Below are 18,413 nucleotides of genomic sequence, written 5' to 3'. Positions count from 1 at the left end.
CGTTTTAGGTCTTACAGATTTTTTTGTAAGTGATAAAAAGGTCTTTTAACCTTGTTTTACATGAAGTAAAACAGCAGTGTACTTCAGTTAGTATGATAATCTGTCCTGGTTATAAGTTAGTCAGCTTTATAATGCTGGAAAACCAGATTGAGGCCAAAATAAAGCTGGATAACCCACTAATTATGCTCTAATAAGAATAATGATAAAAAATAATAATAACACATTTTATTTATGGGTGCCTTCCAAAACACCCAAGGACACCGTACAAAGTAAACAAAGTTAAAACACAATAACAATATAAAATTTAAAGATGTAAAAAAATTTTTTTTTTTAAAAAAAGGAAATTTACTTCTTTTTTTTTTAATGGTAAAGATCCAGGATTCCCCAGAAATCATTTCAGAAGTGAGGCATACATGTACATGAGTCACAATTACTGAACTGTAATTTATGCACAAACACAGGCTTTCCTCTGACCACATTTTTTACCAGTACTGACAAACAAAAATGAGCAGCTAAATGTATCGATCATCAGGATGCACCCAAGAAGTCTAAAGCAAGTAAAATGGTCATTTTAACCACAGACAGTGACACATTCAAATAAATTCAACATGAAAGTTCTATCCAAAATCAACCATTTAACCTTTTAGAAAATAAATGTCATCGTTTCGTGTTATCCTTTAAGATATTGTGTAATATTTCATCACAACTGTCATACAAATTGTTTAACAAGAAAAGCACTCAGTACACAGTGCTCCATCAAGGCTGTTCAGTTGTATCACTTCCAGTGGATGAAATCTTTAATAAAAAAATTGCCTTGCGCTGAGCGCAGGTGTGTGTTACGCATGGGTACATTATGTACGGATACCGCATTGCGTGAACTACATATGTAGCGAGCGGAAGGAATTGATGGGAATCAGAAACACCCCCACAACTTAATTAGTTGTTCCTTGTATCATTTCTGATGGAAAAGTCCTGATAAGTCCATAGTGGTCGATTTGTAGTAGGATCGGAACCATGTGATCGTCAGCAAGCAGCTGATGTAGCATTCACTTGTTGTCATAGTTACAGTGATCCCGTGCCGCTATCTTTCAATGATACAGAAATCTTGAACAAATTTGTGGAACCACACTATAAGCTGCATCACTGCCAAAATCTAATCATTTGGTGTTTGTGTCATTTCTGACCTTCCCTGAAAATTTCGTCCAAATCTGTTAGTCTGTTCTTGAGTAATGTTGCGAACAGACAAACAGACGAACAAACATACGCTGATCGTCACATAACTCTCTGGGTTCCTTACATGGATCTTTAACCTTTGGCCACCAAATTCTGACGAGTAAATTGATGAGTCCAAGAGGACGCTTGCACCAAATTTTTAAAAAATCTCAAGACGTTCAAGAAATATCGCAACAATGGGAGGGACGAACGAATGTATGGACAATCTGAAAACATGGTGTAGCATCCACCACCAAGAAAACTGCAGTATTTTTAGTAAATAAAAAAAAAAGTACAAGCAGCCACCACCAGCAGAAAACACCAACCCACGGAGGCGGGGCTTCGTACCTTTGGTGACGACTTGATCTGCAACCCTTTCATTACTCCCTTCAGAACACCCTGCCAACCACAGTCACATGTCACAAACCAGCCACACACACAGGGAAAAACAACACAACACACACACACTAACACACACACAAACACTAATACTAATACTAACACTAACACTAACACTAACACACACACACACACACCGGTTTGCTGCCAGGAGCCTGTTTGACTGGGGCCTCTTCAGTTTTCTCCTCTTCGCCAAAGGTGTTGATCATATAACTCTGACGAAAACAAAGTAAACTAAAGTTAAAAACTAGTCGAAGTGCTAAGCAGACAGGCTCTAAAACATCGTTCATGTTTATTGCATAATCAAGAAATTGTACAAAGGTATTTATTTAATAACTTACACGAACACAAAATCAGTCACAAACAGCAGCTTTTATTATTTTTTATATGCTGGATACTTGTTCACATCTGCACACACCCAGGAACCAGTTCAGCAGGAACACCAACACTGTTATACTGTTTTTTAACTTTTTTTTGCATAAACACGCACTTCTTTTTGTTTTGAATGTTTCTTAGGTTTTGTATTTATTTATATTTTACATTTAAGAGACAGAAACTACACAAACACTGTCAACTTCTTTTTTCTTTTAGCTTCTAGTTGCTCTGACAAACCAATCATTGCTCTTTCACATTAAACACATCAGTATTATAATAACAGTTTGGCCTGACTGTAACGTATGTTTATTTAAATGTGAAGTCAAGGTTTCACTAAGTGCATGTAATTGGGTTAGAGGGTGAGTGTTTCTGTACAGAGATCTCTAATGCAGCTAACAAAATGCCTGTTCCAGGTGGCTAATTGATGTGTTTATTTTCAGTCAGATTTCTTTTAAATATTCATGATTTTTGTAAAATTCCAAAGTGGTTGTGCTTTTTGCTTCAGTGTCATGGTAAAGTTGGTGTAAATTGAAGCATTTGAATTATTCCGAAGCATACATACTAACTACTTATTTTGTTTTTATTGCTAATTTGTGCAGGGATTGTGCACACACCAAAGTGATTTTGCAGCTAATTTGCATCTCTTGTTCCTGGACAGTAATACATAAAAAACAACCAAAGAAAAATCGGTAAAGTAATATAAAATGTAAAAGTCCATCACAGTGAGATAATAAATAGAATCAGTAAATACAATAAATAAAAGGGAATTACTGGTGGTGACAGTTTTGTGCTGACTTCAGCCAAACCTTGGGGCTGATTTTAAACACAAAGAGTCTCTAATGTTTGCAGGGATGGACTTCCATTTTCACACGGCCGAGGAAGCAGACTGACTAAAAGCTGCTGTTCTGAATTGTGCAACCCAAACACCTCTAGTAAATGCTCTGGTCCTACCTGCACTTGTCTCTGATTGGAACAACGTATTGTGCATTTCTACTAATAAAACACCACTTATCAAACAAGAAGGGCACTCAGAGAGCACAGTACTCTGCCAAGACTGTTCATTCCCTGACCTTGCGCATGTGTTACGCATGTGATACGCACAGATACCGAATCGTGTGACCTACATATGTAGCAGCAGCCGTTAACTGGGACTCAGAAACACCCCCACAATCCGCATTCCTTGGCGGAGTAAAAGTAATCACCAGAAACTATATCTATGATGTAGGTGCATCGACTGCTTACAGTGAACGTCGGTGTTTTCTCTTTATGGCTCCGTCGAAATAACCCAGTCAGGACCGACTCATTGCTCTAGGACAATCAAAGCAGGTGTGAATAAAGAGAAGGATGCTGTTTATAAATCAGACGAGTTAACAGCTGCAGCTCTATTACCTGTTTGAAGTCGGCTTCATCTCTGGGAACTTCTGCAGTTTCTGGTTGGGCAGTTTCTCTGGAGCTCTGAGGAGGAAGAGGAAGGTGTTGACTGGACAGTTCACAAAAACAAGCGAGGAGGAGGAAAAGGAGGACGAAGAGGAAGGTGGCATTTTATTGTGTTTACCTCTGTGTCCTCAGCCTGGATCCTCCTGCGCTGACTGTATCTGGTTGCATTATTCAGTTCCTGCACAAAAGCAGACGAAACGCCCAAAAGGGAAACAAAGAACAGCTTTGAACCCCTGAGGAGTTCTGCTCTCAATCTACAAACTCACATAAAACAAACGCTTTAAACCTGAGAACATTTAAAAGGAACATCTGTGTGTAATGTACCTTTTCTGTAGGTCTGGGCGGAACGGCGGGAGTTTCAGGCAGTTTCTCTTTTGTCTCTCGTTGCTTCACGTTTCCATCACAATGAAAAAATAAAATAAAAAATGATAAGAAATTGTTGGACTAAAAAGCGGGCTGCAGCAGGACGGCGGCTCAAATTAATTGTAAAATAACAATAAGATACTTTTTAGTAAAGCAATTCTTTAGTAAAACCATCAGCTGCAAGTAAAAAAAAAAAACAACAACAAACACAGTAATTACCTGTTTGTTTTCCACTGCTGAGCTCTTTAGTCTGTATTGTGTTTGAGTCAGTTCCTGAACAGAAAACACAAAACTGCTGTACAAACCCAAAATCAATCAAACTGAATTTTTCTCCTGATTTTTTAAAGTATTTAAACAACATAAACTAAAAGAAAAAAGGTTGAGAAAAGATGCAAGTAAGACACATTTTCATTCTTAGGAGGTTTTGATGAAAAGAAATCAGAGTACAGGTGTTCTAATCTGAACTGGATCTTCAACAGGTCAACAAATTGAGCACCTTTTTACCAATAACCTTACATGTACATATAAATATGCTCATTCTAACTTGGCTTACATCGAGTGTTGCCAAGTCCGTTTATTATAAGCGACTTTGGGCTTGTTTTTCTGTAAAGTCACTTACAAATCTCATCAGTTGTGGGTTTTTGGGCTTGCCTTCTAAAGGGCAGTCACTTATTTGGGCTTGCTTTGCTGCATGTATGAACCCCTCCTGATTCTCTCCCAGTTCTCCACAATAAAGTGAAACTAGTTTGTCCATTTCCAAGACTCGTCCACTCCCCCCATTTCTTGGTTACTGCCCCCTACCCATATTCAAAGACATGCACAACCATGCCTGAGAGTCTGTCAGAGAGAGACAATGACAATGAACGGGACAAAGTGGGGGCCATACGGCAAAAAATATCATAAAGGGTAGGAGGAAGAGAGTACATTGAAGGACTGGATCTGACCTCAGGTAGGAGATAATTCGAAGGCGTTCTGCTGATTTTGCAAAAGTGAGATACGTGCTAACCATGCAGATTTAACACAGCATGCTCGCACCGAAAATCACAGGAAAGCTCTGCACCCAGAGTAGCTCAACAGGTTGCACGGGCGATAATTCTAGTGAATAGGAACACAAACCACCGCATATTCATCTAAAATATCTTTAAAAAGTGATCATTTTGTGTCCCATCACACCTGCTTAGTTCAAGGTTACCTCAATGAGACATGAAGAACAAAAATCAATAATCATATAAAAAATGACAACGAAAAGCGTCTATAAATCATCAGTTGTGCCTTGGACCCATCATCATGCAGACTGAAGTTCAGTGCACAAAATACAACAAAATATAAAAAGATTATTACATCATTACGTGGTCGAGGAGGAACCACAGGACCTGGTCTCTCTGCTTCATTTCTTTTGACCTGTCAACATAAATTATCCATCATATATTTAACATATTATTAACTTTACCAGAAGCGAATGAAAGGTTTGAGTTTATTACAGTACCTCTGCAGGCTTCGGAGGAGGCTTGGGCTGCAAATAGAAAAGAAAACAAAAGAAACTGTGAATGTGTTTTATACACTACCGTTCAAAAGTTTGGGGTCATCCAGACAGTATCATGTTTCCATGAAAGCCTTTATTCAAGTGCTAACATAATTGCACAGGGGTTTTCTAATCATCAATTAGCCGTTCAACACCATTAGATAACACAGTGTACCATTAGAATGCAGAATGTGATATTTGCTGGAAATGGGCCTCTTTACCCTTATGCAGATATTCCATGATAAATTTCCCGCTAGAATAGTCATTTACCACAATAACAATGTCTAGACCGTATTTCTGATCAATTTAATGTTATCTTCATTGAAAAAAACTGCTTTTCTTTCAAAAATAAGGACATTTCTAAGCGACCCCAAACTTTTGGACAGTAGTGTACACCAGTGGTAGCCAAACCGAGCAACCAAATCTTCCACGTAAGCTAAATAATACTGGTGCATTCACAGTTATGCGGAATGAAAAGCAGATTTTCAGATAAATATTTATTCTAAAATAAATAATGAAGATAATTAAATACACCTAAATGATTTTCTGTCATTTTCTGCAAAAGAAATTCGTTTTCTATATGGAAAAAAATAACCAAAACAAGACGGCTGCTAGTCTTATTTTCATGTTAAATAGAGATTAAAGAGCTTAATACACATACAAAACGTTGGTAATGTACAACAGAGCAGACAAAAACTAGCTTATTTAGCCATTTTAGTTCAGTTTAGTTTCTTCAGATTGTGTTGTTTCACTGTGCTGAATGCTGAACTGCAGCAGAATTTTTAATTTCAATTTCCATCACTGCTCTGAGATGGGAAGTCATGGTTCTTCTTGAATAGAGGAACTTTGGGAGCCCCTTTAAACAAATTGTAACCAGCAACAATGAAATTATCAAGAGCTGAATGTAAATTAAACTATTTTGTTAACTACTGTTATATGTATTCAAGCACGTTAGGCAACAAAGATTAATTATCAATCGTTTTTTTGGTTGTATTTAGCCAGAAAAAAAAACCCTAAAAGTGTGTTCTGTTACCATTATTTGTCATTATTGCACTGTGCAAATGTTTTATGTGTTTTTATACGTTTATGTTCTTTACCATTGGAGAGATTTCTGTCAAAAATTCAACCAAATATAAATATAAAGTCACAAAGAATCGTCTTGCAGTCCTGCGTTCTGGCCCTAGTGCAAGAAGAAAACTATATATAATCATATCATGTAGCCTTGTTTGGATGATGTGTTAGATTTTCTTCATACTTTAAATATTTCAGTGCGTTTTTTTTTTTTTGTGTGTGTTCACTGTAAGGATTCTCACCGGTTTTGGTTTCTTCTTGACTTCTGGCTTCACCATACACGCCTCCATCCTGCCTGCTGGAGGGACACAGGATAAATAAAGATTAAAAAAGAGTTTAAAAAGACCAGAAAGACGCTTATAATGGGAGCATCTCCATTTTAAAAGCATCTCTGAATACAAACTGGAGCATTTAGCAGCAGTATTAAGCAAATTTAAAATGTTTAACACAGCAAATATAGCAGAAAAAACACAAATTGAATTAATAACATAAAAACAAAAAATGGACAATTTTAAGTTATTATTATTATTATAGTGCATGTTTAGGAATGTACTCAGTCGTTTTTGTTGTTTGTTGAATTTGATATTTGTTTTATTGAAAAGCAACTTGCAACTTTGTCAAGGTGTATATACACTACTCACAATAAGTTAGGGATATTGTGAGGTCTTCAGTGGATTTCATACATAAGGTGTTTGTTTCACTTCAGTGACTTTGTGGATAGGGAGGTAATTGTATTAGGGTGCTAGACACACCTCATTTTGTGCTTTCCATGTAATACTCTCACTGTGTATAGTGCGCCTTACATATTGGAGACTATACCAAAAAATACAAAAAGACAATCCTTTTCAATGTGGCATCAATTTCAACATTCTAGTGGTATAAAAAGCTGGTATCGTCAGTAAGTCATTCCCAGTTCATCATTCAAGCAGCCATGAACACACAACGTCACTTAACGGACGAGCAGCACCACCTGGCCATAACGCACCTTCAGGTCGGTAGCAGGCAGTCAGATGTTGCTCGTGAACTTGGTGTGTCTCAAAGTGTCATCAGCAGACTTGCAGCAAGACACAGAACTCCTGGCAGTGTCGGTGACACACCCAGGAGTGGAGCCCCACGAGTGACGGACCGCAATGATGACCAGTACCTAAGGACCTATGCACTCAGACACCGTTATGCAACTGCTACACAGCTGCAGGCCTGTTTACGAGAAGTGAGGGGTACTAGGGTTTTCAGACAAATCATTTGCAACTGACTCCACCGCTTTGGCTTGAATGCCAAAGGACCGTTGCAGGTGACTCCACTGACACAAAGACACCGCCATGACTGTTTGCAGTGGTCACAAGACCATGTGACCTAGTCAATGAAGCAGTGGTCCACTGTCCTGTTCACTGATGAGTGTCGGGTCACCTTGCACAGAAATGATGGCCGTCAGCGTTGCTGGAGAAGGCAAGGTGAGCAATACGCTGAGGTTAACATGGTCCCCAGGATTGGCTTTGGTGGAGAAAGAGCAACAGTCTGGGTAGGCATCACCAGCCAGCGCAAAACAGATTTGGTGATTGTAGATGGCTCAGTCACTGCATGTTCTTACCTCAGAGACATCATAGAACCCACCATCATCCCCCAATTCTGCCAGCATACCCCCAACTTTCTGTTCATGGATGATAATGCTCCACCACATGGTTCCAGAATTGTCAGAGCTCGACTTCAGGAAGTTGGAGTGCCTCATATGATATGGCCAGCAATGTCCCCTGACCCCATAGAGCATGTCTGGGACTAGCTGAAGCAGCGACTGGATGCTCGTACCGCACCCCCACGTGACCTGGCAGAACTGCATGTAGCACTTGTGGAGGAGTGGAACGCATTGCCTCAGAACAACATCATGAGGCTAGTTAGGAGCATTAGACGTCGCTGTCAAGCTGTCACTGCAGCAAATGGTGGAAACACCCCCTACTGACTTTGTCAATTTTGGTTGTTTGGGGCTATCTTTGTTATTGTCTAAATTGTTGGGGAAATAAATATTGCACTAATGAAAATGGTGCTTCTTCTCATTCATTATTAGTACTATCAAAGGAAACTATTACTTATTTCATTCAAATTCAGACCAAATAGGAAAAGCACTCATGTAAATAACAGTATCTCTAACTTATTGTGAGCAGTGTATATAAAATTTGTCGTCGTCGTCTTGATCTTCTTGTTCTTCTTCTTATCATCATCATCATCTAGTAGTAGTAGTAGAAGTAGTTGTACTAGTAGTATAGTTATTATTATTGCTGGCTGCTTTTCAGTTTGATACAAATAGAATAAGTCCTCTTTAGCAGTTTTGGTATATAATAGTAAAAGTAATAATAATGACAACAATTAAAAAAATAACAATACTATTACTGCTACTACTAATAACAATAATATCGTATAGCACCTAAAAACGTTAATGTAGTTCACAAATTCCCGCATGCAGAAAATGATGCACTAGTGCATGACAGTTTTTTCCAAATACAGTTTTAAAAAATGTGTTTCCTGTACAATCTTACCAGTTATGGTTAAACATTAACTTATATTTTTTTCCATATTTAGCCATAAATATTTATTGCTACAGAAAAACATTTTAAACCACATTTTCACACTTAAGTTGCAGCATTTTCCAGGACCATTTCCATCGGCAGTTAGCAGTAATGTTTTGCAGCTGTCAGCGGCTGCAGCATTTCCTTTATAAAATGAAATCTGGAATAGTGAAGTCAGTCAGCGGCTCTTAATCAAGTATTTCGGTAGAAAAAGCTGCCTTTTAACAGCATTTTGTTGGTTTTTGACTGGACTCGGGACACAGTTCTAGTATGATGAACACTGGTTCACTTGCAAATCTTAAAAGAACAGAACCTCTGTTAGTTTATTCGTCACGTGTGTAATTTTCTTACTAAGACACATCAAAAATCTGGCATGTAAAAAGCTCCTCCTGTCACCACAGTTCTCTACCAGTTTAATAAGGAGGAAGCAACAGACACAGCAGGTTTTCAGTGGAGCTGACAGACATTTTGTATGATGGAAATACTGATCTGTAACAGCAGAAAACATACAAGTGATACCATTATTAACATCTGTGTCCCATTATGTGTGCTATAGCGTTCCTAAACTAAACAGAATAGAGCCAGTCATGTCAAATCATCATGCATTTGTGTAAAAATGTTAGGTAAGTTACTGAAAAACTTTTCAAGTCAGACAGTGACTTAGCACTATTCTGATTACTGATTTCATAGCCTATATTTACCCTAGACGGCATTAGATTGGCTTCCAGTACTACTGTGAGGAACCTTGAAGTTATAACCAGTACATGTCTTTTAACTTACACATAAAACAAGTCTGTAGGACTTCCTTTTTTCACCTGAAATATTGTAAAAAATCAGGAACATTCTGTCTCAGAGTGATACAGAAAAACTAGTCCATGCATTTGTTACTTCCAGGCTTGACTATTGTAATTCCTTACTATCAGGATGTCCCAATGGTTCTCTGAAACACCTACAGTTGATCCAAAACGCTGCAGCGAGATTATTCACGGGAGTTAGCAAGAGAGATCGTATTTTTCCTATATTGACTTCTCTTCATTGACTTCCTAAAAATCCAGAATGGAAATTAAAATCCTTCTCGAGACGTATAAAGCCCTTAACAACCGATATCCATTGTATCTTAAAGACCTTATAGTACCATATTATCCTAGCAGAACTCTTCGCTCTCAGACTGCAGGTTTACTTGTTGTTCCATGGGAGGCACAGCCTTCAGTTATCAGGCACCTCTCCTGTGGAACCTGCTCCCACTTAGGATTTGGGATGCGGACCCTCTCTATTTTTAAGACCAGGCTTAAAACCTTCCTATTTGACAAAGCTTATAGTGTGAGCTGACTTGGGTGACCCTGAGATTGTCAGTTGGAGTCTGCATGTACGGTGCACAGCTGACTTCTTCATCGACGTCCCTTAGTTCTGCCCCTACTTATGCTGCTATAGGCCTAGGCTGCTGGGGAACCTCTCTTGATGCACTGAACCCTTCTAATTACCAATGTGCACTCAACAAAAATATAAATGCAACACTTTGTTTTTGCTCCCATTTTTTATGAGATGAACTCAAAGATCTAAAACTTTTTCCACATACACAATATCACCATTTCTCTCAAATATTGTTCACAAATCTGTCTAAATCTGTGATAGTGAGCACTTCTCCTTTGCTGAGATAATCCATCCCACCTCACAGGTGTGCCATATCAAGATGCTGATTAGACACCATGATTAGTGCACAGGTGTGCCTTAGACTGCCCACAATAAAAGGCCACTCTGAAAGGTGCAGTTTTATCACACAGCACAATGCCACAGATGTGGCAAGATTTGGGGGAGCGTGCAATTTGCATGCTGACAGCAGGAATGTCAAAAAAAACTCAAAATGTGACTAAAAAAATATATATTTAATTTAAAGTCACGTACTGACATTCAGATACATAAAATTAAGTAACTTCTGCTCATACATTTAATGGTACAACTGCTGTTGATTATTTAAGTCATTAAATATGCTTTTTAAGTTTAATGAGATGCTTGGTCAACTTTAGTTTCAAATTGATGACAAACCAGCAGTGGGAAAAGCATCGTGCTGCTGCATTCAGAAAGCCTAGCCGCGCTAGACTCAGCTCTTAAGACACAAGGGTCTAGGAACGCTCGACAGGGAGGGAGGCGGGCTAAAAGGTTGTCTTTCAAATCACTCTGCAGCAATTGGGTAGGTATACAACCAATCAGCGCAACGAATAAGCTGACGTAGTTCCGAGAGCACCGATTGTGGCTAAGTCCCATTAGCTTCCCAACCAGCGGAGCCAACTGGTATATTAAGGATTTGCCATATCCCGTCGGCATAAGTCCAAATACGTCTTTCTTCTCAATGAAACACTTCAGTGCCTTCCTTTGTTTAACTTTCAAGTTGAATTTTAGCTTCAAATCTTTAAGGGCTGTGGCCAAAGCTGAGTTGAAAGATAACTGTTTATTGTAAACCGGTTGTTTCTGTCGGAATCGTCGCGCCTCTGTCGTCACTTAGTTACGCCCGCCTTCTGACTCTACACTTCATGGTGATTGGTCCGGCCAGTTTTAGGAGAATCCAGCCTCGAGCCTTATGGAGGGTAACTAGACCCACCCTGGCAGAGAATTAAATTCGTTGTCGTGGGTTGTCTAGTGCGGCTAGGCTAGCATTCAGATGCAACTTGCCATAATCATTACGTGGGAAGAAGGTGGCAGACAACAGATTTATGTCTAGAATAACACCAGAACTTTAATCTCAGCTCCTTCACAAGGTTGTCTAGCTGTTGTTTAAAGACAGGGGTGTCAAACATGTGGCCCACAGACCAAAAGCAGCCCTCCAGAGGGTCCAATCCAGCCCGTCGGACAGCTTTGTAAAGTGTAAAAATTACAGAGAAGACATTAACTGCAAATTGTAAATTTGTAAAACTGTAAATTTAAAAGAATTTCTAGACCTTGACAAATTGTTTTGATCATAAAATAAAACTATATTGCTAATTTTCCTCTTTTTGTCATTTTGTGCCTTGCTTTTGTAATATTTTGTCTTTTTTGTCATGACTTTTGTCTGATCTTTTATTTGTCTCATGTTGTTGTCGTTCTGTGTTTCCTTTTTGTCTCGCTTGTATTCTTTGTTTTATTTCTGTCATTTCGTGTTTTGCTTTATTCGTAGTTTTTTGTTGTTTTGTGTCTTTTTTTATCTTGCATCTGTCCTTTCTCCATTTTTTGTCACTTTGTGTCTCGTTTTTGTAATATTTTGTCTTGTTTTTGTCTGACTTTTGTCACTTTGATCAAAAAGTAAAATAATACATCATTCAGTTCCAGATACACTATATTGCCAAAAGTATTCGCTCACCCATCCAAATAATCAGAATCAGGTTTTTCCAATCACTTCCATGGCCACAGGTGCAGAAAATCAAGCACTTAGGCATACAGACTGCTTTTAGCAACATTTCTGAAAGAATGGGTCGCTCTCAGGAGCTCAGTGAATTCCAGCGTGGAACTGTGATAGGATGCCACCTGTGCAACAAATCCAGTCGTGACATTTCCTCGCTCCTAAATATTCCACAATCAACTGTCAGCTGTTTTATAAGAAAGTGGAAGTGTGTGGGAATGACAGCAAATCAGCCACAAAGTGGCAGGCCACGTAAACTGACAGAGCGGGGTCAGTGGATGCTGAGGCGCATAGTGCCAAGAGGTCGCCAACTTTCTGCAGAGTCACTCGCTACAGACCTTCAAACTTCATGTGGCCTTCAGATTAGCTCAAGAACAGTGTGCAGAGAGCTTCATGGAATGGGTTTCCATGGCCGAGCAGTGGCAGTGTAAAGCACGCCGCCACTGGACTCTAGAGCAGGGGAGACACACATTCTCTGGAGTGATGAATCGCGCTTCTCCATCTGGCAATCTGATGGACGAGTCTGGGTTTGGTGCTTGCCAGGAGAATGATACTTGTCGGACTGCATTGTGCCAAGTGTAAAGTTTGGTGGAGGGGGGATTATGGTGTGGGCTTATTTTTCTGGAGCTGGGCTTGGCCCCTTAGTTCCAGTGAAAGGAACTGTGAATGCTTCAGCATACCAAGATATTTTGGACAATTACATGCTCCCAACTTTGTAGTTTGGAGCTGGCCCCTTCCTCTTCCAACATGACTGCACCAGTGCACAAAGCAAGGTCCATAAAGACATGGATGACAGGGTCTGGTGTGGATGAACTTGACTGGCCTGCACAGAGTCCTGACCTCAACCTGATAGAACACCTTTGGGATGAATTAGAGCGCAGACTTAGAGCCAGGCCTTCTGGTCCAACATCAGTGTGTGACCTCACAAATGCGTTTCTGGAAGAATGGTCAAAGATTCCCATAAACACACTCCTAAACCTTGTGGACAGCTTTCCCAGAAGAGTTGAAGCTGTTAAAGCTGCAAAGGGTGGACGGATGTCATATTGAACCCCATTTATTAGGAATGGGGTGTCACTTACATTCATATGCGAGTCAAGGCAGGTGAGTGAATACTTTTGGCAGTATAGTGTACCTGTGACTAAATGTTTTGTGCCTTTGGAGATACACTCTGATCTGTAAGTTGTAATGTAAGAATGATGAAAAGAGGCATAATGTTTTTGAAATTGATCTTATTTTTGTTAAGAAATTTCAGGTTGTTCATGATGTTTTGTAAAAAGAAAATTCATTAAATGTGAACATTTTCAGAACGTAACTTTTATGCACTAAAACAAAGGAAAAAAATTGAGTTGTCGTTATTTATAGATTATTATGTTATGATTTTACTGGTCACTGGAGATCAAATTGGGATGAACGTGGTCCAAGAACTAAAATAAGTTTGACACTCCTGTTTAAAGAAACCGAGGCATTTATCACAGGTACTATATCCTGAATTCACAATATCAGCTGGAGAGCTGCAACAGTTAATTGAGTGATTAGACTCAAACTATTAAATTCGCTATCAACTAACCCTGCTTTCAGTTTTAAAACTGCATATTTTTTCTAGTTTATTTGCTTTTCTTAGAGGAAGTATTATAAAAAGAACAGAATAGAAATAGAAGTCTTTATTGTCATTGTACATGTACAATGACATTGAAGGTATAATTCTAACATAGGTGTCTTAAAAAAAAGTTAGAAGACTGGGACAAAGAATTTAAAAACTAGAATAAAATATAAAATAAACAGAACTAAAAGAACAAAGTGCCTTAAGTGTCCTGGAGTGCAATGGAGAAATAAAAAATAATTAAAAAAAACATTTCATCCGCACATAAACAATCATAAGTCGTTTCACATAATCGGATTAGATAGAAATATGATGATGTGATATCTACAAGGGAAAAAAAATGCCAATCAGACTTTTTACTTGATTACAAAACAATATAAATATGACAATTAACTAGTAAATTTGATTTGGGAAATACTGATCAACACTTTTAACACCTTTAGTCAAAACAAGTAATGGATTAATGGGAAAAATAATAAGATTAATCAACAATTGAGTTAATTAACAACTGTGTTAATTATGTGTCATTATGTGTTAATATTTATGTGTAGAGAGGGTACAATCAATAATATTAAAATATATGGAAATAAAAGGATATAATGTGGCATAAAACTGGTCATTTTTAAGGTCAGGTACTGTAAACTTGCAGATTAATATTCTAGTGACTAGTGTGTATTATAATTTAAGCTAACACTGGGTTGTGAACATATGGGTTCTGTAAAGCGTCTTGAGACGATTTGACTGTAATTGACGCTATATAAATAAAATTGAATTGAAAATTGAATTGAATTGAATAACATTATCTGTGTTTTCGTGTTTTCGTTTTACCCACTGAAACCACCTGTACGTGTAACTGGTTTTATTTCCAGTATTCACAGTGTTCTGTGTGTACTGGAAATAAAACCAGTTACACTTTCAGACAGATGTTTCCTAAATCCTGAAATCGCTTCTGCTATGATTCACTGCATATTAGCTTTGCTCCTGAAAACTTCTAGCTAGCTCGCTAACAGTCCAAAAAAACACAAAATCCACTCGACATTTAACGCAAACAGACAGTAAAATATAAAATATAAACGTGTGAAAACAACCAAACTAAACTCCACTGATGTCAGACTGAGTTTTTTTTTTCACCTACCGGAGTTTTGGAGACACTTGAGAGACGCTTCGTATCTAATTTACGGAGAATATTGTCCTTCAGTGTCAAACATTCCCAGGCGTTTAAACTCACCACACCCTCTGAACATCTGCACTGTGGCGCATTCAGAGGCCACGCCGAGGCTCGGACATCAGAGATTCAACCTCAACTCGGCGCTTTTTGACTTGTTTTTGAGGCGTAAAGTAAAAATAAACTAAAATAATAACGTTTAATAGCATATAATTCAGATATTTTACTTAATACTTTCATATAAATGTGAGCACTTTTACATTTCTGTCTTTTTTTTTAAACTTTTGGTGATAAATGCTTGTTTTTTCTTTCTTTTTAAATAAATTTTAATTAAATTATTTCCTGACTGGAATATTTGTATTTTTCAGGTTTTCCGTGTACTCTTTCGCTTATAATTTCGTGAATTTGTGTATTAATTTTTAGTCAGTCAGGTAGTTTGGTATTTATATTGTAAATATTAGTCGTAATGGGTCTTAACCTGTTTTTAAAACATTTTTCCTCTTCTATTATTCCATGTATGTCTATTTAGTTTTATTATTTTACTTCTATTCTTATTTGATCAGATATCGATCAATAACAATAATATTATTCAGATAAATAAGTATAATATTGTTGAGTTTTAACTTTCTGTTGGGTAAATATGGAACATCAGTCTTATTTCTGTACTGGAGAGGACTTGACTACCTAAATTTTACATTTTAGACATCTTTCCTCTTTTATTATTTATTTAAAACATTGATCAATACTAATGAACAATGCTTCCATATTTAAACTTAAATATGGAAGCGTTTTGACTCAATGTCTATTGTTTCAAATGGACAACATAAGCGACACTGTCTTTCTTCAGTACCTTAATTCTACATTTTAAATATTTTTCCACTTTTATTCTACCATGTATGTATGTGCATACAGTTTTTATTTTGGATGAATACTATCACAAAGTTTATATTCAATCTTGCATGTATTTCTTGACCAGATATTGACTTTGGATAATGTTTTCATTCTAGTGTATTGTTTAACTTTAAAAAAACATGTTAAACTGTGATATATTTGAGTATTATGGCTTGTTTTATTAAATGAAAGCAGGGGGTATAAAAGATATTCTCAAAAAACATATTCTGTTAAATAATGCAGAAAGACAAAAATGTAATGCTAATTTCTGTACAGTCAGGTATGATAATAATAGTGATAACAATATTTGGCCTAAAGTTAAGATTCTATTTATGAATTTGTCAAATTATTGAAATATTTCCTCATGAAGGAAAAAGTTTTCACTGAGTGTGACAGCAAAGGTAATTTTAATAAAAAGGCAAAAGGTAAATTTAAACACTTGAATATCAACAAACGTAAAATATAAATAATTATACATAAATACCCCGAAATAATATAAATATTAATGCAGCTCCTCCTGCATACGTCAACTGACCATGTGCTCTCAGGTGTGTTTGACTCCACGCTGACTAATCCTTGTTTCCGACACCACCCAAAGGCGACACTGTTTACCTGAACAAAGCGTCGTAAATAAACCCAAACACGCCCTGAGAGCTTCTGCACCACAAAAACCTCGCAGTCAGACTACCTGCAGGCGTCCTGACACACTAAAACATCTCAGTAACCAAGACTTCATCAGATGTTATTTACAAATTCACCTGGGAGAGGGGTGGGGCCAGTGTGTGGGTTACCTGTGTGACTCATCAGTTTCACAACATTATTTTAATTCCTGACAAAGTGATGTTTGCTCCAAAAATAGAAAAAGCAAAATGTGGGAATCACTATGGAGGGAGTCCAGACAATGACACATATCATCAGAAACTAAAATAGATAGATAGACAGATAGATAGACAGACAGACAGACAGACTTAATGTAATGATGAAATTCAAGGTATCCAGTGGCTCATACACGTTACAGTTAAGAAAAAATGTGGAAAACAACATTAGAACATTGTGCTGGTATTATACAATAAAAAAGAGCATTAAAAAGTATAATAATTATTATTAATATTATTATTGTTAGATGCTGCTGCTGATAAGAAGGATGATGTTTATAATAATAGTAACAATATCACAGATAATACATTTGATAACAATAACCGTAATATTATTTATTAGTTTTGTTACGATTCTGACTACTACTAATAATAATTTGTTATTATTATTATTAATATAAGCATTACCATTATTATAATCAGCAGTATCTAAAAGGGATATTTTATTTAAAAAAAAAAAAATATATATATATATATATATATATACATCAAAGAGGTAAAATATGAATTTTACTTTACAAAAGCCACTAAAAAGTTTTCCAAAATGTGATTAATTTTGTCATTTTATGTTTTCTTTATCTTTTTGCTCATTTAACTGTTAAAGTACAAATATATTGAAATCTGTATCTACTGGTGTTCATGCAAATAAAATTGTGTTTCAAAGATTCCTTCATACTGCCAAGAAAATAATTCAAATGGACAGAACGACAGAAAGGTTTTGCTTTACATGCCCCTCCCAGTAATTTATCCGTAAAAGAAAAATCAACCAAAAACACTGTTATTATACAATTAAGGTTATTTTTGTTCTAAAATATTGTCTTGTGTGTACCCACTTTTCAGTATTTAGTTGTGAAAAGATAAATTTTACAGCTAAAAGTCTTGTTTTTTAACACTTCCTCTACTTTTTCTTCTCACGGTGCAGCAGTGATGTCAAAGTTTACTCAAGGTGTGGTGGGTACATGGTGACATCACTGCTGGGCGTCGTCAGGGGCGACCAGGTGTGTGCAAAAACCTGAACCAACATCTTGAGTTTTGTTCATGCCTGTGTGGCTGTTTGTCATGCTGATTTGAACTGACACTAACTTGTACCAAATGATACGGAACAATAAACACGGGTTTCTCTGCATTGTCATGATTAAAGTATAATTTAAAAAAATTAACTCTGTAGTCTTTAGCACAGTAATAGTCGTGGAAATTTTTAAAGCATGTGAGTTTAGTGAAATAAAATGTAATGTTTTGCTTTTAAAAAGATTGGAATTTGCCTTAAAACACCCAGTAATTGTAATTTGGGCTTAACTGTAAAATGTAAACTCCTGCTTAGACCTTTAGAAATATTACTGTACAACTTTATCAATTAAAAACAGCATTCATCGTAAAATATAATACACTACCCTGGTTTAAATGTAAACAATAAACAAAGTGAAACAAAATTGCAATAAAGTCATATTCTGGCTAAAAAAGTTCATTATTACGCTGCTGATGCTGATCTTGGATTATGTCTACCAACAGTGGGTACGGAAAGTATTCAGACCCCTTGAAATTTTTCACTCTGTGTCATTGCAGCTATTTCCCAAA

At 37.0% G+C, this 18,413-nt stretch overlaps 1 protein-coding gene across 1 annotated transcript in view; it reads right to left on the bottom strand.

Annotated features, from left to right (window-relative positions):
* LOC110970973 (uncharacterized) overlaps positions 1-15,138 on the bottom strand; it is a 59,818-nt gene extending 44,680 nt beyond the window's left edge. Inside the window, exons 1-11 of the mRNA XM_051953315.1 lie at positions 15,043-15,138; positions 6,622-6,677; positions 5,273-5,299; positions 5,128-5,187; positions 4,006-4,059; positions 3,748-3,810; positions 3,542-3,601; positions 3,376-3,441; positions 3,229-3,294; positions 1,749-1,826; positions 1,561-1,611 (exon numbers count right to left, since the gene is read on the bottom strand). Coding sequence (XP_051809275.1) covers positions 1,561-1,611; positions 1,749-1,826; positions 3,229-3,294; positions 3,376-3,441; positions 3,542-3,601; positions 3,748-3,810; positions 4,006-4,059; positions 5,128-5,187; positions 5,273-5,299; positions 6,622-6,669 — 573 coding nt within the window. The 5' untranslated portion in view covers positions 6,670-6,677; positions 15,043-15,138. The remainder of the gene's footprint in view (positions 1-1,560; positions 1,612-1,748; positions 1,827-3,228; positions 3,295-3,375; positions 3,442-3,541; positions 3,602-3,747; positions 3,811-4,005; positions 4,060-5,127; positions 5,188-5,272; positions 5,300-6,621; positions 6,678-15,042) is intronic.
* Positions 15,139-18,413: the final 3,275 nt, after the last annotated feature.

Source organism: Acanthochromis polyacanthus, chromosome 9 (genome assembly GCF_021347895.1).
Source record: "Acanthochromis polyacanthus isolate Apoly-LR-REF ecotype Palm Island chromosome 9, KAUST_Apoly_ChrSc, whole genome shotgun sequence".
In the NCBI taxonomy this organism is placed as follows: domain Eukaryota; kingdom Metazoa; phylum Chordata; class Actinopteri; family Pomacentridae; genus Acanthochromis; species Acanthochromis polyacanthus.
Note: the sequence above shows the minus strand (reverse complement) of the source record. Positions and strands in the feature narration are given on the sequence as shown.